Consider the following 19,904-nt stretch of genomic DNA (forward strand, 5'->3'; position numbering starts at 1 on the left):
CAGGTTCAAGCTATTCTCCTACCTCAGCCTCCCGAGTAGCTGGGATTACAGGCGCCGGCCACCAGGCCTGGCTAATTTTTGTATTTTTAGTAGAGACAGGGGGTTGCCATGTTGGCCAGGCTGACCTCAGGTGATCCGCCTGCCTCAGCCTCCCAAAGTGCTAGGATTACCGGCATGAGCGACCACGCCTGGTCCATTTTTAGATATTCATTATTATTATAGTATTCATTTCTTCTGATTTTAAATGAAATTAAAATTAAAACATTTTCAAGGACCCGTAAGAGTGCCATGGGCCTGTTGGATCTTGGCCCTGCGCCTATTAGATCTCACAGGGAAGACGACCCTGGGGCTCCACCCAGTAGGGGTCTGAGCCTAGTCTTGCCTTCTCTTCTGCCAACTTTAAAACCCCAACTTGGGCAAAGTGCTCAAAGAAAACTATTCCCAAACCCAGACTGATACCTGCACCTCAGAGCTGAGAACATTGGGAATGGGCCACCTCCATCCCATTCGCTGGCCTTCTGCAACTGCAGCCCTTGGGCCACGACTCCAGGAAGCTGTTCCTGGTTAATCCTGCCAGCACACCCCTTCCTCCTGGAAGCCCTTGCAGTGAACTGTCAGTGGGACCTCCAGAAGCTTCTGGCAGTTTCTGGTGAGCTTCTCAGCAGAGCACCCAGCAAAGACCAAGCGCTAGTGTCATGGTTTCCCTCTGCAGCCCAGGTGCAGGCAGCTGGGGGCCTACCTGGGCAGTAAATCGTCCACACTTTGGACTGCTCATCCACGTCCAGAAGGTGCCTGCTCTTCATCCTGTACAAGTCTGGGTTCACATCTTTTGCTGTCCTCATTCCCAGTGCCTGGGCGATGACCAGGGCCCTCTGGGGACCATTGTCTTTGAGAAACCTGTAGATGTCTTCCTCTGGGAGGCAGGACGGCCACGTGGTTAGAGAGGAGTCCTAGAATTTGCATCTGCCTCACCCACCGCTTTCTAGCTGTGTGGCCCTGGACCCAGCCCCTCGAGGCCTGGTTTCCTCATCTGTAAAATGGGCACCACGATAACGGGGTCATGATGACGCACCGCAGAGGTGCCCTGAGGATGGGGGATGTGCACGCAGTGCTCTGCCCTGGGCCTGGCACATGGTGGGTGCATGGTGAGGGTCAGCTATTGTCTGACTGGAGAAATCACTGCTCGACATTCAGATTCTCCCGCTGTCAGGGCTGGGTCTTGGCTCTGAACACTGTTTGGGAGCCACCTGGTGGGTGGGACAGGGCCCCTGAACACTGGTGAGATCTCGTACCCTCAAGGAGGGCCTGGGGTTCCTGAGGAGTGGGATCCTGTGTCCCGGGAGCTGAAGGGGCATGCAATGACTTACCCCGCTGTTGGCTGAACTGAGGGCTAGGGGTCTCTGGAACTGTAGCTACACATTGCTGGGGCCTCTCGGCTGGAGAAAGAAAGACGGGTCAGAGGGGTGGGGGACAGAAAACAGCACCAGGGCTCCACCCCACAAAGGTGGGCAGCACCCTAGGGTGAGCTGCAACGCCGGTAGTTGCAAACTCAGACTCCAGAGTTAAACACACTTGACATCAAGTCCTGCCTGTGCCCTGGCAGCTGCGGCTTCCTGCTGGTTTACTTCTCCGGGGCTCAGCCTGCTTTGCCTCCTGGGGTTGTGTGAGGGCTGGGTGAACCCTGAAACAGTGCCCAGCTAATCTTAAGTGCATGACAAATGGCAGCTCTTTCTGGCTGTGGGCTGTAAAGCTAGAAAAGGGGGGCTGGTGGGACTGAGTGTGTTCTGTGATTAGGACCATCATGTCATTGCTGTTTCCATCATGATGATTTTCTGTTATAATTGTTAGTGTTCCGCTGAGTACTTTCTGTGTGCAGGGCTGGGCTGAGCCTGATGCAAGGCCTTCTCTCAGCAACCCCTACCAAGCAGCCCTGCTGTCAGCTCCATCAACCAGAAAAAGAAACCAAGGCACAGAGATGAAACCCATGAGCTCCCAAGTGGCAGAACTCAGATTCGAACCCAGGCTCAAATCTGTGCTTGTCCATTGCCAGGATGGTCCCTGCCTGGTCAGACCCACCTCCCCAGGGTGGCAGTTACCAGGGCTGGACAGGGCCAGCTCTGCAGGACCCTCGCCTCCAGGACCAGTCCCGCCCAAGCGCCAGGTGGCGGGGGCTGTGAGGGAGACTTTCAGCTCCTTTAGCATTCGGTAGAGGACTTGGTTGAGCTCCCTCTTGGGTGCTTGGCATTCCTTCACCAGCTGGGCAAGCTTCACTGGGGAGCCAGCCTCTGTCAGCACCTGCAGGATCCTCTGTTCAAGGTGGCCTGGGGGAGTGAGCGGGGGACAGAGATAGGGACTGAGTCTCCCGGGTCCCCACAGATGAGCCCAGGCTGGAGGCTCCAAGAGGCACGTGAGGCCCCTTTTTGAGAGGTGTCCAGGGCAGAGGAGAGGGCAAAGACCCCAGCAGATGCCCCCTAAGAGCAGCAGAGCAGCTGCCCCTGCCCAGAGAGAGGCATGCAGGCTGATCAGAAATGGCCTGGCAGCCAGAGGAGGTGCCGCCTCGCCTGTGCCCTCCCCGGGTGTGGGTGCCAGGGGGCAGTGGGGTTCCTCAGCTCTCAGGTGTCCTCAGGGCAGAGGGGAGTAGAGGGCAGAAGGACGGAGCCAGAGGGAGGCAGGGGGACCTGAGAGCACAAAGGCAAGTCCTGCCTGGGTGTACCTGATGCCCATTGCCATCCTCCCTGGGAATCAATCGCCTCTTCTCAGCTCACCATCCTTCCATGGTGCCACTATCCATCGAAGCCAGAAACCGACCAGACATCAGAAACAGACCTTTCCCCCAGTGCCCAGTCGTGGAGCCCTGGAAATGCCATTCTTGGATTTTCTGGAATTGCCCCACTCCTCTCTTCTGCCGGCACCACCCGCTTCCTCACCACCATCTCCTGGGTGCAGCAATAGGCTCCCGGTTGGCCCACCAGCTCCAGTCGGGTACCCTCCAGATCTGGCTCTGCCGACCACCCAGCTTGACCTGCACCTGCTCCCAACTTCCCTCCAAGTGCTGGCCTGTTTGTGCTCCCTTTAGCCCCACTCACCCCAGCCCCTTTGCACACACTGTTCCGGCTGCCAGGAACACCCTTCCCCCACATCCCAACCTGTATGATGTCTACTCAACCTCCAGCCTCCTCACATGCCACTTCCTTGGGGAAGCCTGTCCCTGTGTTCCAGAGTGGCTGGGATCTGCTTGTGTGTGGGTCCCCTCGTGTCCCCTGCTGTACTTGCGTGGCTCACTGTTGTACCGTCAGCATGTAGCACAGTGCTGGGCACACAGGACGTGCTCAGGAAATGGCAGTTGAATGTATGAGTGACTGAGTGAATGAATGAATGAATGAATGGGACCAGGAGTGGTGGCTCACACTTGTAATCCTAGCATGTCAGGAGGCTGAGATTGGAGGACCCCTAGAGGCCAAGAGTTCTAGACCAGCCTGGGCAACATAGTGAGACCCCCATCTCTACAAAAACAGAAAAAAAATCAGGTAGGTATGATGGCACGTGCCTGTAGTTCCAGATGCTCAAGAGGCTGAAATGGGAGGATCGCTTGAGTCTAGGAGGTTGCAGCTGCAGTGAGCTATGAATGCACCGCTGTACTCCAGCCTGGGCAACAGAGCAAGACCCCATCTCTGGAAAAAAAAAAAAGGACTGAGTAAGTGAGTGTCTGTCTCTAGGGACAGACATTTACTCAGTAGACCCAGGCAGCTCCTCCTTGGCCAGTTGGCAGGTGCTGCTGTTTCCTGGCCTGAGTTTAATGAGCCCTAAGCAGGACCCCAAGAGATTCAAGGAGGAATTCTCCAAATGGCCCCTGCTCCTCCTGAGGCAGCTCTTAAAAATCAAAACCATTAGCTCAAACAATGATTAAAAAATCAAAGCCAGCCACTGCCCAGAGATGAGGCTGGGGCAGACACAGGGTACAGGCAGCACCTGCAGCCAGCAGCCTGGGAGAGCCACGGTGGGGGGGGGGCCCACCTGTCACCAGAAGGTTCTGCTTCAAGGAACCCGAGGGCAGTGTGTGGGAGAGCTCTTCTGGGAAAGACCCGAGTTCCCCTTCCAGGACAGTGACTCAGTCCTTGTCATCTGGGCTTTCTTCCTGTTCAGAGGATTCTCTAGGGTTGCCCAGGGATCTTCGGTCGCAGCACTTGTAGGGGAGGGAAAAATCAGTTTGTGCCTCGCCCTGATGGCTACAATGCTGACAGGCTACCGTGTGCAGGTGAAGAGAAATTAGAAGACCTGGGAATTCCCACTCCTGCGCCTACCAAACTCCCCCACCGGCAGCCAGCAGCATCCCCGTGCACCTGACTTCACACCTGGCTTCGCCTTGTCTCTTGGAGTTTTTTGTTGTTGAGACAGAGATTCACTCTTGTTGCCCAGTCTGCAGCTGCAGTGGCGCGATCTCGGCTCACCACAACCTCCACCTCCTGGGTTCAAGCAATTCTCCTGCCTCAGCCTCTTAAGTAGCTGGGATTACAGACACGCACCGGGTTCAAGCAATTCTCCTGCCTCAGCCTCTCAAGTAGCTGGGATGACAGGCACGCACCACTACACCCGGCTAATTTTTGTATTTTTAGTAGAGACAGGGTTTCCCTTTGTTGGCCAGGCTGGTGTCGAACTCCTGACCTTAGGTGATCCCCCCAACTTGGCCCCCCAAAGTGCTGGGATTACAGGCGTGAGCCACTGTGCCCGGCTGCAGAGTTTTGATTCTGGAAGGCTGACCCTAGGGAGCCACCACCTCTGCTCCACAGATCCAAGAGGAGATGGGGGTCAGAGGTGTGGATGCAGGACAAGCCCGGGTGCTGGGCTGGACTCGACCGCTAAGTCCCAGGCTCCTATGTCTGAAAATGGGAAATTGTAAAATGGAGCAGGTGTAGGCAGCAATTTGGTCACAAAAGGAAAATCAACTGGGGAGGAAGACAAGGAAAGCCAGCGAGGGCTGAGTCCGGAACCTCTGTCAGCACCTGTGAGTCCCCGAAGAGGAAGCACCACAGGAACTCGGTGGCCAGCGCGGCTCCTGGCCACACCCTGACATTAGCCCACCAGGGGCACAGTCTGGGTTGGTTTTTTAAAATTTTGATGGCTGATTTCCTGGGTTTGAGCTCCTAGCCCTGACAACTACTAGCTATGTGACCTCCCCCCGGCTTCAGGTTCCCCTTCTGTGAAATGGAGACAATAATAACTACTTCAAAGATTGCGGTGAGGATTAAAAACAAAACAAACCCATCCCCCAAACTGCAAAACCACACTTCACCTACAGTCCACAGCGCTTCGTGGAGACCCTAGAGAACAGCAATTGCTTGATACACTATTGGCTTTCATTGCAGCTCTTCCAGGAATAAAATGAATGAAATGTTAGTTGAGGAAAGAATGCAACAACAAGGAAAAAAGGCATACATGTACCTCATCAAAGCAAACTGCTTTGTTCTCGATATGACTGTGACATGGGTGTTCAAACGCTAGCACCAGTGCTCACCAGCTGTGCTACCCCGAGAGTGTCATTTCACCTCTCAGGGCCTCAGTTATCTATAAAATGGGAATGACATGGCACTTGTCCCTGCAGGCCATTGAGAAATGCTTGCGAAGCTTGTTTTGAGGTGCCCGGGGCATAGTCAGCTGTCGAACGACAGCTTTCTACTTTTCTTTTTTTTTTTCTTGAGACGAAGTCTTACTCTTATCACCCAGCTGGAGTGCAATGGCGCCATCTCAGCTCACTACAACCTCCACCTCCCGGGTTCAAGCGATTCTCCAGTCTCAGCCTTCTGAGTAGCTGGAATCACAGGCATGCACCACCATGCCTGGTTCATTTTTGTATTTTTAGTAGAGACGGGGTTTCACCACGTTGGCCAGGCTAGTCTCAAACTCCTGAGCTCAACCAGTCCACCTACCTTGCCTCTCAAAGTGCTGGGATTACTGGCGTGGGCCACCATGCCCAGTTGGTCTACTATTCTTTAGGATACCGGTATTGTCATCATGATCTGGGCCAAGCACAACAGGAAGAAAGAGAAGTGGAAATCTCACCCCGGGAGCCACCGCTGGTCCTTGGAAGGAAGGAGTACTGTACCTTCTCTGCCCGGGTCAGCAGGAGCCTGGGCCATGCTCACAGCAGCTGCAAGGAGCCGGGGAGACTTGGCAGGTGGTGCAGGCTTCTGCACTGTGGCCTTGAGAGGGTGGGCTAGATCAAGGCTGGGGCTTAAGTGGCCAAGCCTGGTGCTTCTTGCAGCTCTGAACCCGCAAGGGAAGGGACGCCAACTTCCACCGGGCGGGTGTCAGCTGCTTACAGTCCGGAAATAGATGCCTAGCCAGGCCGGCCAGATTAGGTTTCAGGAGAAAAAGAAAATGAAACTTCTCTGTGTGTCTTTTGAAAGAAAGACAATTGGAAGCTGGGTGGATGAGCAAGACAGAGTTGGGGCCCTGACTTGATGTTGACAGGGAGGAGCTGTAAACTTGGCAAGACCAGAGCATCCTCTGAAGAGGCCTTTGAGACAGAGGACTTCCCTCACCTTCCCAGTTCCAGACACAGCCCACCTGGACCTCCACATTTTTATTTTCTGAATCAGCATCAGAGAATTAAAAAAAAAAAAAAAAAAAAAGAGCATGCACCATCTGGAGGGGGGATGTCAGGGCGTGGCATCACTCTGATGATGTCAGGAGCTGGGGCTGGTTTCCCGGTTTCTGTGTTTTTGTTTGTTTTTGAGGCAGGGTTTCTGTCATCCAGGCTGGAGTGCAGTGGCGTGACCATGGCTCACGGCGGCCTCGACCTCCCGGACTCCAGCGATCCGCCCACCTCTCAGCCTCCTTAGTAGCTGGGACCACAGGCCTAAACCACCCTTCCCGGCAAATTTTTGTATTTTCTGTAGAGATGGGGTTTCATCATGTTGCCCAGGCTGGTCTCAAACTCCTGGGCTCAAGCGATCTGCCTGCCTTGGCCTCCCACAGTGCTGGGATTCCAGGCGTGAGCCCCCACACCCGGCCCCCCTGGTTCCTGTGGTGCTTCCTCCCCGGGGACTCACAGGTGCTACAGAGGCACCATCCCCAGCTCTCAGTGGCTTTTCTTGTCTTCTACCCAGTTTATTTCCCTTGCTCACACTAGGGGCAGAACATTTAGGTGGGTGAGTGCCCTGAGATTGTTCTTGTATGTATCCATGTGAGTGTCTTTAATGAACACCTACTATGTGCTTTCCAATCGCAAGTGCTCCTCCAACCCATCTACAGGGTAGGGGCCAGTTCTGACTTCTTCTCAGGGGGGAAACTGAGGCTAGAAAGGCAAGATCACTTGTCCAAGTCCACACAGAGTCCATGGCAGAGCTTGTCCTGTCCATTCCCCAGTTGTGTTTCCTTATCTGTAACACCTAGAAGTCATTGGTGAATCACCCTTAGTGCACAGATGGCATGGAGTTCCCAGCCTCATCATAAAACTGGCTTATTAATTCCAGAGTCAGATGCCTGGGGTCAGCATCTGAGAACCGGCAGCTGAGTGGTTCGGAATGCAAGCCTGCGATCAGCATGTTTGGGTCCAAACCTGGCTCTGCCATTTACCAGCTGCGTGACCTTGGACAAATTATTTAACCCCTCTGTGCCTCAGTTTCCCCATGTGTAAAAGGACTTAAAGGACCTAGCTCATGGGGTCGAGGTGAGGACTTAAGGGGCTAATCCAGTTCAGCTCTCGGGCTAGAGCCCCAGAGCCATCCGTAGTCATGGGCACCGTGGTCACCCTCACAGGAATGCTTCTGGGAGAGGACCCATTGCTCACACAACATTCTCAAAAGGTCCAGTGACCCCAGAAAAACTCAGAGCCACTGTTCTCTTCCAGACCACAGAAGGGGGAACTGAGGCCCACAGAGGTGAATGCTGTGTGTAAGGCCTCCCAGCTCTTGGTAGCCAATGGGGTCGAGAGCTCAGCCCTGAAAGTCCCTGGACTTGGGGTCTGTGTCTCATCTGCAGAGGGCTGGGAGGGCTAGAGACGTCTGCGCTCCTTGCAGACCCCATTTATGCATAAGGAGCAGCTTAGCAGCAGATACAAATGGAAAGGGGGTCTGGAGGTTTATCTTGAAGCTGTCTGTCTTTGCAGAGCGAGCACCTGGAGCCCAGGTCCTCGGCCCTGCCTGCATGTTAAGGGTTTGAAGAAAAAAAAAAAGTCTCAACGCCCAGGCTGGCCCAGACTAATCAACTCCAACCTCTGGGGCTGGGGCCCAAGGGCGAGATTTTTTATGCTCCTGGGTGACTTTTCCTGCTTCCAGGTTAAGTCTGTGGCAAGTCAGTAACAGCAAACTGCAGGATGCTTTTATTCTCCTTTTATGTAAAAGCGAAAACTGCGTGTGTCACCCTATGAAATAGCAATAGTGCTCTTTAAATGGGGGGTAGGTGGGGTGCTGAGGGAGACGATGAAGACGTCCTCCAGGAGGGACTCCTGCTGAGCCCTGCAAGGCTGAGCCCCTTGGGTGTCTGGGGTGCCATGCCCGAACTGGCCACCAGGTGACGCCGCTCACCAACCTGGGTTTGGGCCCACCTTGGCTTCAGGTTCCCTCTAATGTGCAGGGAGGAGCTCCTACCCCAACCGGTGGTTGGACTCCAGACTTGACGGCTCACAAGACAAGCCCACGGCTCCAAGACATGCCCACCCCTCCCACTGCCTTGTCCTGCATCATCCTTTACCCTTCCTGTCTCTTCAGTCACCCATCGTGGTTTCTTCACTCATCTTTTCTGGAAGGAGTGAGATTCTAGCTGTTTATCTGCGAAGCCTCCAGACAGTTCTTTGTGCTCCTCCAGCCTGGCCTCCCAGTGTTGGTCTTGACACAGCTCACCACTCCCTTGTGGGGAAACCGTCTCTCCCCCTTCTCAAGGGCCCATACTAGCTTCTCCCCTTCCTTCCGTGGCCTCTGCAGCTCAGGCCTTGACCCCAGGTCGCTGGTTGCGGGATATTAGCTCAGTCTTGGGTACCAGCCTTGCTTCTAGGAAGATGACTTCTGCTGCAGGGGTGGAGGCTGGTGACCCTCATGGCTGGTCTCCATCCAGACTGTGCTTGGATGACCCCTTTCTGTTCCCCTGGCCCTGTCCTGAAGCCACATGGAGCCCCCTGGGGCCCGAGCCATTCTTAGGAGTCTGTAGCAGGGACCGCCGTGCCAGCGGAGACCAAGGGCCTCGGGCAGTTCCCTGGACAAGGATTCTGTCTTGTCTCTTCTCCAGGGCAGGTTCTCCTTCCCAGCTGTGTGGCGCTACCTCTCTGAGTCGCAGTTTCTTTAACTATAAAACAGAGATAATAAGAAAAAGCATTTTTGACACTTAATATATGCTCACAAAATTTGCATAACTTAGAAAATGTGATGCATCTCCACAATATCTCTTTAGACACCAGACAAACGAAAGGGAGCAATAGACAAAGAGAAAGAAAAAACATTTCGCGTGGGTGGGTTCCACCTTTCTTTGCATTCTGTGGGACATCTGGAGATGAAGCCAGGAATCTGCTGTGTGCCTGTCACCCCACTGAATGGGAGTCTTACTTTTAAATACTTGGATTGCCTTTATTTTTCTTCTCTATTTAAGAGCTGTTTAAGTTGAGTTTGACCCTAAGGATTATCTTTATGCCTAAATACCAGTGGCTAAAACAATAGAGTTGTGTCTTTTTCTTGTAACAATTGTAGGCATTCCAGGTTTAGTGTGGTGACTCAGGGTCCTTCTATGTTGTTGGTCTGCCATTTGTGGCCTTCATTCCCCGGTTTGCCTTACATTTTACAATGGCTGCTCAAGTTCCAGCCATTACATCTGCATTCCTTCCAGCAGGGAGTAGGAAAGGGAACAAGGGCAGCTATCTCCCTTTAAGCACACATCTTGCCAGTTGCACACACATTCCACTAATACCCCATTGGTCAGTCTTGTGGCTCTTACCTGCAAGGCAGACCTGGAAAGATGGTCTGTATTGTGGGTCACCATGTTCTCAACTAAAATTGGGATTCTATGACTTTAAAATGGGGGACAGTAGATATTGGCAGAGACCTAGCTATCTCTGCCATTTCAAGGCTCCATTGTGTCCCCAAGGAAGGAGCAAAGATACCTCCTCTGCACCTTCAGGTGTGTCCATTCATGGGGTTTATTTATTCAGCAGTTGCTGTGCCTCCTTACTCTGCCTGGAAAGGGCCTCAAAGGCTGCAAGACTTCCAAGATGGCACCACTGCCTGCTGGAGTCCACATCTCCTTTTGCCTTGGAAGGCGCACTCCCTGTTCATGGCTTGTGTTTTTCTGGAAACTATTAGAGCTCTCCGCCCAAACCAGATGATAATTACATGTTACTGATCTTGAGTCTTTAAATTTTTCTCTCTCTCTTTTAAAAGAGAGATATTTTTACTGCACATTGTGTTGACAAAACCCGAGTCTCCTTTCTACCAGGCAGCCTGGATTTTATTTTCAGATTTCCTCTGTGAATTCATGCACAGGGAGGAGGTGGAAAGGTACTGAATGTGAATAATAACATGTCTTTGGTCAGGGACAAGGGTCAGAGGACCAGGGGTGGTTGAAGAGGGGAATGAAGATTGCCCAAGGTCACAAAGTCATCCTCCAGAGGCGGAATGAAGACTGAGTAAAACTGATGTGTCTAGGAAAGCAGGCTTTCATTGCAGTCCCTAGAGGAGTCTGCCCTGGCCCTGTTCTCTGCTCTTCAAGGCAGAGCTGTTGATGGGACCTCCGTTATTTATCTGTGTCCATAGGAGCTGAAGAGACCTGGGGTTCTGGTCCTGGCACCCACCTTTTTAACTCCGTGCCTTCAGCAAGTTACTGCTCTGTCTGAGCCTCAGTTTATGTCTTTGTAAAGGGGGTCATAGAAGTATTTACCTTGTGGGATTGTTGCACAGGTTAAATGTGATTGTGTATCTGTAGGTCCTAGTAGAGCATTGGGCACCACAGTATGTGCTCAATAAACAGGAGCTAGGCATGTTATCACCATGTGATGCTCAGCTGTCCCTCTCTCTAGTAATAAAGCAATCCTATTCACTCATCTGATCATTTGCCAAATACTTTCTCATGCCTTGCTGTTATCAGGCCACAAGCAGGGCCTTGCAGGGCATGGGAGAAACGTCTCTGTCTTCGTCTGTTTTCTGCTGCTCTAACAGAATGTCACAGCCTAGGTAATTTGTAAACAATAGGATTTTATTTGGCTCATGGTTCTGGAGGCTGGGAAGTCCAAGAGCATGACACCAGCCTCTGGCAAGGGACTTCATGATGTATTATCTCATGGTGGAAGGCAGAAGACAGAAGGCAGAAGGGCATACAAGCATATGAGACAGAGAGGAAAGGAGCTGAAATCCCAAGATAACCAAACTACACTGGCAAAAATAGCATTTGTCCATTCATGAGGGCAGAGCCCTCCTGACCTAATCGCTTCTTAAAGGTCCTGCCTTTTTAATACCATCACAATGGCAATTAAATTTCCACATGAGTTTTGCAGGGGACATTCTAACAATAACAGTTCTGTTTGCTGATTCCTGCCTCCATTTCCCACTCTGGCTGCAGAAGAGGCCACACTGCCTGGTCCTGGGATGAACAGGGTGGCTCAGATCAAGTCCTAGGGCTCCAGCACTGACTGGTAAAGGCGACCTGAGTGGGGGAAATCAGCACCTGCTCTCAAGTGCATATGAGGTCAGGGAAATGGGCATGGCCAGGGCATGGAAAGTCCTGGTAGAAAACTGAGATTTTTACCCAGGAGGTAAGGGAAGGGCTAGGGGAAGATTTTCATCTAAGGCAAGTGGAAGATTTGGAAAGGTGGCCCTGGTTGCTGGGAGAACAGGTGACAGGAAGTGGGCAGGGGGAGAGGGAAGGCAGCCACTTCATATTTAACTTTTATTATAATCAAAAGATTTTAAAAATCATTTTGCTTCCAAAATTATTTGCCTACAAAAAATTCACTTAATTACAATTGGTGACAATTTACCAAGAATTATTCTTGGGAATTCTTGCAAAATGAGGAAAATTTCACCACCTATAAATTCTTTTCAAATATAATGCAGTGTCATGAAATTTTTATGAGAACTAAATGGAACAATTAATGAACTTGCCATAATGTTAGTTTTGTAGATGTTTAATTAAACATTTATTGATTTTAATTTTGCAGTGGGTTTTTTTTTCTTCCATATTTTTGGGCACAAACATTTTCAGAGGCTCTTGAAATGTCTGTTGGCCTGATGTTCTAAGACTTTCACACCTAAAAAGTAAGATGGGGAAATGGAGGGACACACATCCAAGGGACAGGTTCCCTGACCTCCCAGAATAGTGGACAGGGTGTGAATTGATGGTGGCGTTGGGTGTTGCTGAGTGTGGGACAGAAGACAAGGCAAGGGGAGATGGTTTTACATGTTAATGTGTAACTTCTTTTCATTTGGTAACCGAACAGCAACTTACATTTATTTGGAGCTTACTGTGTACTCAATTTCCAGTGCCTTACATTTCATTGACTTCTTATAGCAATACTATATGGTAGGCAACTAAGATTAAATCTGCATTTCACAGACAAGGAAACTGAGGCATGGAGAAATTACCAAGTCGACTGGCCAAGATCATAGAGCTGGTGAGCATTAAAGATGGGATTGCTATCACACCCTAGAACCCAAGCTCTTAACAATTCTAATATTGCTAGGAACAAATCTGTTGTTATAATTCTGCAAAGATAAGAAGAAATGCTTTCTATGCCAGACAACTCTGCTATCTAGCAAAGCTTTTAAGTCCTGTCAGAAAAAATAAGTTGCAATGTCATTGTTTCCTAAGGTTTCTTTGACTGAATGTGCCCAAGGGAACAGGACACTGGGCCAAGTACTCAGGGGCATAGAAAGCTGACCAGCTAGAAGAAGAGAATCTAATATTTAAGATTTTTTCCTCGTTATGGTTTTTAAAATATTGACTACATGTTGAAACAATATTTGATATATATATTTGATAAAATATCATTAAAATTTTAAAAAATAGAACAAGGTGAATATTTGTGCACACTGATCTCATATACACAGCCCCGGACACACACATAGCCTCTCTGTGCTTTCACCTCCCTGAGCCCTTCTCCTCCAAGGTTCTCTGACTTTCTCACTTACTGACCACTGCTTTCTAGTTTGTCTGAGGCTGAGCACTCCCAGAAGCACACTCCAAAGGAGAGCTTTGAGTGCAAGTTGGTTATTTGAGAGGTGGTCTCAGGAAATTCTGGGAGGTGGGTGTAGAGGTGAGCCCAGGAAGAATGGAGAGCAGTCAAGGGTGTGCCATCTGCTGATGACTTCTGCGGGCAACTGGAGCTCAATCCTGCTTGACAATGCTGGGAGAGCACATGCCTCAGGGTTATCTACCCATGGGGCGAGGGAGCTGGTGTATTGATCCACCCACTTCCATCATCACTCAGTGAGGTTGCCCCTGGGGGGTGTTAATTCCCTGGCACACTTGGCCTGCTGCATGGGGACCAGAGGAAACTCCAGGAAAGGCACAGATGTCATCAGCTGGAAGCTGGACCCATGTGGACAGAAATGCCAAGGGCCAAGTGGATGTGGGTGGGATACCAACCACATGTGCAACAGATTTCTGTGTAAGTTGCTCCTTATGGCTGCTGAGGCCTGGAATGGTTAAGTAGCATGCTGGGGTTGAATAGCTGGGAAGGGGCAGTGGAGAGAATTTGAATTCAGATTGAATGACCGCAGAGCTGGAGTACCTGACCTCAGGCTTTGCAGCTTCCTCTGCCTTTGCCAACTCCTATGAAGGGCAGGCAGGACTCTAACTCCGTGAATTTTAAAAATTCATTTTTAAACTCAATCATTCACTCAATCAACTTAGAAGCTTTTAAAGACAAATTTAATAAGTTTGAACTCAATAAAAGCCTTTTAATAAGTTGAACGTCATGATTTCAGCCCTCTGCTCACAGAGTTATTAGGCAAGATGGCGAGGGGGAGGGGAGGGGGCAGGAAGGGAAGTGGGGGCTGAGGGTGAGAAGGGGAAGTGGGCTAACACACACAGACGGGCACACACACAGATGTATGTTTCTTTTTAAAATTTATTTGCACATTTAAATCGATGGTTTGTTTCAAATTGTTTGATTGTGAAGCTTTTATAATATTTTGTTTTATTTTTAGAAACAGTTCTTTTACTTCAGAACAACTGTACAAAGTGCTAAAGAAAATGCATTGCTGACTTGGCACGGGTTTGCTGTGTGTTCTGTCTCCTCGCTGGCTCACACATTCTTCCTCACACTGAACGTTCCGTCTAGGCCTGCGACTGAGACAGGAAGCCAGACACACATGCTGAACTAATTTCAACAAATATCAACTTAAAACCAACCTGAAGTCGTCGGAAATGGACAGGCTGGTTCAGACACGGTTGCCTTCTCCAGCTTCGTGCACAGGAAACTGCGCTGTCTACACAATGCAAGAGTGTTGCCATAGCTAGAAAAGTCTTCCTGTTTTTCATGATTAAAAACTTGTCCAGTGTAGTGAAATCTGTTCTTGCTAGCTGCCCAGCACCCAACCCCTTCTTCTGGTAAAATCACCTCAATTTTCCTTTGAAAACCTCCTCTCCCCTTCTCAATCCGTGTGGAGCGGACTCTACCTGCAAGGGTCAGGCCAGGGTGTGGGACTCAAGCCTGGCCAATTAGAGCATTCCATTCTTGTGGCTGCAGTGACTGGTCCAGAGATGGGCACGTGACCTAAGCCAAGCCAATCAGCTTCAATTCTGAGACTTTTGCTGGAAGGGCTGGGGACTAACTTCTTCCAGGTGGATTTATAAGTGTAAGGAAATGAGCCTAGAGAAAAGGTAGTGCCAGGAGGGGAGAATTTGAGCAGAAATCAGTAGAGAGAACAGCAGTTTGATGGTGGAGACAAACTCCTCCCTAACACCACCATGAGCATGTCTAGATCCCATAGCGAATAATCTAGCCCAGCTCTAGACTGTGGCTTTTCAATTATATGAGCCAACAATGTCCTTTTGGGCTAAAAGATCTCATTTAGGTGTAAGTCACTTATTATAGAAAGGTTTAACTGATACATAAACTTATTTTAATTTTGTTTTAACAGAAAACCAAAATGTTGAATCAACTGGTTCAAGATCACTGGGTGAAGGTCTAGAGATGAAAAGCATTTTTGAGAGAGTGTAGTCAGTCCAGAGAATGCCTCTGTCCCAACATTGCCATGTGGTCTCTGCTTGTTCACCCTCAGTGACGGGTCATTCGCTATGTGTGTGTAGCAGTGATAATAATCAGAGTTTCTTTCTTTTATCCTAGAGATAATATTACATTGTTCAAAGATGTATGCATGAGATGTTCATTACAGGATTGTTTACAAAGGTGAAGGAGGCACAAACAACCTAGATATCCAAACAAAAGGGATCAATTAAATGAATTAGGAAGTCTGTACAGTGAAATGCTCTGAAACTATGAAAAATGGGATCTAGAATTGTATTTATTGATATGGAAAAGTGTTCACAGTATATTGGGAAAAAATGTTCATAAATTGTATGATTCCATTTAAAACTGTCTGTGATTATCCATAACCCAGAAAAATACTGAGAGTATGGAGTGTGTCTCCGAGATATATAGGTGATGTGTATTTTAGATTTTCTTTCTTTCTATAGTAAAAATGGATTACCTGTGTTTCTTAGTCAGCTTGGGCTGTCATAACAAAATACCATGGCCCGAGTGGCTTCAACAATAAGTTTCTTTTCTCACAGTTCTGGAGGCTAGAAATTCATGAGCAGGGAGTAACCATGGTCAGGTTCTGGTGAGGGCTCTCTTCCTGGCTTGCAAATGGCTGCCTTCTCCTTGTGTCATTGACAGAGAGAGAGACCAACTAAGATCTCTGGTGTCTTTTCTCAGGGCACTGATCCCAGCATGATGGCCACATCCTTATAATCATATCTAAACCTAATCACCTCCCAAAGGCCTTATCTCCAGCTACCATCCCACTGGCGCTAGGGCATCTACTTATCAATTTGGAGAGGACACAACTCAGTCCATAGCACTGTGTAATAAAAATAATAGCAAAAATCAATTATTTACATTGCATGAGACTTTGCAATGCAGTGAACAATATTGGCATGCAACGCAATGAACAATATCGGCATAGTCACAATGTAAACGCTGTTTACTGAGTTTCATATTTAGAAACATCTCACAGGTAAAGTACAGATGATTCATTATGCTGCAGGGCAGAATCCAGATGTCATTAATGTTGAAGAGTTGGACATAACAATGAAGAGGCCAGAGGAGGCAGTGAGCTGGAGGCCAGGGTGGGGCTCCGGATTCTGCACTGGCACCATGGGGAGTGTAGAGCCGAATCCCCTTTTGTGGAACAAGAAATAGAGTCTAGATGAGGCAGGGAAGTGAAATTTTTCCCCTGAAGTTTTGGAAAATTGAGACTATAAAACAAACAGAGAGTAGACAGATTAACTGGAAAAAAGGAATACAAATGTGTTAGGTGCACTGTGTGCACAGGAGTCGTACAAAATATGAAAACTCAAAGAAATGTCCAGATGGCTGATGCTTTTATAGCATCGTGAGCTTACAGAAAGAATAGTTTGGCGTATGGAACACATGTTATGGCGGCAATGCAGGTTATGAGAAGGAGAGAAGCGGAGGAAAGGCATGGAGCAAAGACAATTTGTTTTGCAGATGAAACCTCCCCTCAGAAAGAATAGATGGTAGCCGGTGGGAATGTTTCTCTGTCAGAACTTTAAAGGTGTCAAACTCTCAGTTCATTTTTTTTAGATCCGGACAAGATGGGCTTAGAGAGAGCCTGTTCACATCTGTTGTTTACTTCACTGTATTTCCTCTGCAGATGCAGCTCTCCCCTACAAAAGACATCTTTGCAGGGCTAGCCTTAGGTTCACAGGCCCTCTTAATAGCCATCTAGAAATACGTCAAAGAGATATATTTTGGGGTGAAATATTTTTGGTTTCCTTTAATAACAGGCATGTATAGGAAACCCAGTCTAGCAACAAAAAATACACATCCTTCTCCAGGGCAAGTGAAAAATTATTCAAGATAGACCATATATGGCAACTGTTTCTTTAGCATGACACTGAAATTTTAAAAGGAACCAAAGAAAAAAATAGATAAATTGAACTTCATGAAAATGAAAAACTTTTGTACTTTTAAAGAACATTATCAAAAAGGTGAAAAACAACATAAAGAATGGGAGAACAATTTTGCAAACCGTATATCGGATAGAGATACACTATCTAGAGTGTATAAATACGTATTACAACTTAACACTGAAAAGAAAAATTGCCCAAGTAAAACATGAGCAAAGCATTGAAAATACATTCCCCCAAGAAGATGTACAAATGACAAATAAGCACAGAAAAGGATTCAGAATGTCATTTATCATTAGGGAAACGTAAATCAAAACTTCAGTGAGACACCACTCTATACCCACTAAGGTGGCCATTAAGAAAGAAAAGGAAAATAACAAATGTGGGTGAGGAAGTGGAGAAATTGCAGCCTTTATAAATTGCTAGTGGGATATAAAATGGTGCAGCCACTGAGAAGACAGTTTGTTTCTTCCTGCAAGTAGTTAAACATAAAACTACTATATGACCCAGCAATTAATTCCACTCCCTGGTCTATATCCAAGAGGAATGAAAACATGTCCACACAAAAACTTGCACATGAATGTTCATAGTGGTATGATTTGTAGCAGCCAAAAAGTAGAAACTACCCAAATATCGATCAATTGATGGATAAACAAAATATTGTACATCTATACATGGAATATTATTCAATCACAACAAAAAGGGATGAAGCACTGATTCATGCTACAACATGGATGAACCTTGAAAATATGCTGAGTGAGTGAAGCCACACACGGAAGACCGCATATCATATGACACCACTTAGATGAACTGTCCAGACAGGCAAATCTGTGGAGACGAAAAATCGATTAGGGGTTTCTAAGAGATGGCAAAAGAGGGAAGTGAGGGAGCAACTACTAATGGCAATAGGATTTCACTTTGGAGCAATGAAAATGTTCTGGAATTAGATAATGATAATCATTGCATAATTTTGTGAATATGCGAAAAGAACTCTGAATTGTACATTTCACAAAGGTAAATTTTATGGTATGTGAATTGTGTCTCAATTTTTTAAATAAAAAAAAAAAAAAGAAAGACAACCAGGCATGCTGGCTCATGCTTGTAATCCCAGCACATTAGGAGGCCAAGGCAGGAGATCACTTGAGATCAGGAGTTCAGGACTATCCTGGGCAACACATAGTGAGACCCTGTCTCTACTGAAAATAAAAACTAAGAAATAGCCAGGTGTGGTGGTGCGTGCCTGTAGTCCCAGCTACTTGGGAGGTGGAGGTGGGAAGATTGTTTGTGCTCAGGAGTTGAGACTGCAGTGAGCTATGATTGCACCACTGCACTGCAACCTGGGCAAGCTGGTCATTGTGTGCACCCACCTTCATAACTGTGGTCATCTGAAATACTGTGACAAACAACTTAAGTCTTTGATGAGGTTGTTCAAAAACCACAGTGGATTACCACTACACATGCAGATCCTGTCTCAAAAAAGAAAGAAAGAAAAAAAGAAAGAAAGTGTTTCAGGAGAACTTCTGTTTTCAGCTCTGACATGCTAACAACTTAGAAGTTGTCACTCTTAACCCTTACAACAAGAAAATCTGAACACACTGAAAATCAACACCTTTTCTTTGACTCATCAGAGAACTGAGGTCAGAGGGCAAACAGCCACCCTAAAATATGCAGAGATGACTGAATCCAGTGACTCCCAGCTGATATCTGTTTACCTAGGGAAGAAGCCTGTGGAATAAATTGGTGGAAACACTTAACTGGTAATTTTGGTGAACTGTTGGAGGATGAGTGTGTACTAGCCTGAACGTTAATCCCGGCAGCTGCAGTCTTAGGGGGCCCCCACATTTTCGTGGGTTTCACCTCTAGGAATCCCTCTAGGTTTTTAGAGTAAAGAAGTGAGAAAGTAGCCCACCTGGGCTGGCAATGGAAGGGAAAGAGTAGCCATTGCAATTCACCCAGAGCATCCTCCACAAAAAAGTCCTGCTGTCCAGGGAAAAAGACTCCACCAGAGCCCTTGGCCTTCCTATCTTACCTAAGTAGGGAGATAAAAAGCTAATCAACACTTGTGAAGGTCATGGCCCAGGAACAGCAGCACACTAAGTAACTCAGATTCAATCATAAGATTATAAAATACTTATCTTTTCCATACTATACTACTACACCAATAGGGCTTCAGGAAAATGGGAGATGTCACCTGGAAAAGTAGGAAGACACAGACTGTCTTTGAGGAGGAATACTTAGGAAAGCCCTACGTGAACAGGGATAATGAAAACAAGGACACTAGAGGAATTTGAAGTCTCTGGCATTACAGCTACAGAAAACATTAAATACAGCCCAGCTGCTGGACAGAATAACATAAAACCTCACACTTAAGGCCTCTATACCTCTATTCTTATTACCCAATACTTGATGTCCGATTTTCAATAAAAAATTACCACACATGCAGAAATGCAAGAAAAAACATGATCTGAAGAGACAAAACAAGCATTAGAACCAGGTTCAGCAATGACATAGATTTTGGAATTATCAGGCAGAAAATTAAAATAACTATGATTAATATGGTAAGGGTTCTAATGGGAAAAAAGTAGACAATATGCAAGAACAGTTGGGCAATGTAAGCACAGAATAAAAATGCTCTAGAAAGACACAAAAGAAAATACTGGAAATAAAAAACACTATAACTGAAATAATGAATGTCTTTGATGGGCTCGTCAATAGAATGAATCCAGCAAAGGAAAGGAAGAGCTTGAAAATACATCAAGAGAAACTTCCCAATTTTAAAAGCAAAGAGTGAAAAGAATGGAAGAAAACAGAATAGAAAATCTAATAAC

At 47.7% G+C, this 19,904-nt stretch overlaps 1 protein-coding gene across 11 annotated transcripts in view; it reads right to left on the minus strand.

The window, feature by feature from the left end:
* The window catches only part of ZBP1 (Z-DNA binding protein 1), a 16,714-nt gene extending 10,266 nt beyond the window's left edge, over window positions 1-6,448 (minus strand). For 3 of the 11 annotated variants that reach the window (XM_015148723.3, XM_077952019.1, XM_077952023.1), the window contains exons 1-4: window positions 6,101-6,448; window positions 2,097-2,321; window positions 1,368-1,436; window positions 740-913 (exon numbers count right to left, since the gene is read on the minus strand). In XM_015148723.3, the coding sequence (XP_015004209.3) occupies window positions 740-913; window positions 1,368-1,436; window positions 2,097-2,321; window positions 6,101-6,134 (502 nt within the window). In that variant the 5' untranslated portion in view covers window positions 6,135-6,448. Of the gene's footprint in view, window positions 1-739; window positions 914-1,367; window positions 1,437-2,096 lie in introns of all 11 variants that reach the window. The other 8 variants (XM_077952024.1, XM_077952025.1, XM_077952022.1 and 5 more) reach the window with 8 other exon arrangements.
* Between the last annotated feature and the right edge of the window lie 13,456 nt (window positions 6,449-19,904).

The sequence above is a fragment of the Macaca mulatta genome, chromosome 10 (assembly GCF_049350105.2).
Source record: "Macaca mulatta isolate MMU2019108-1 chromosome 10, T2T-MMU8v2.0, whole genome shotgun sequence".
In the NCBI taxonomy this organism is placed as follows: domain Eukaryota; kingdom Metazoa; phylum Chordata; class Mammalia; order Primates; family Cercopithecidae; genus Macaca; species Macaca mulatta.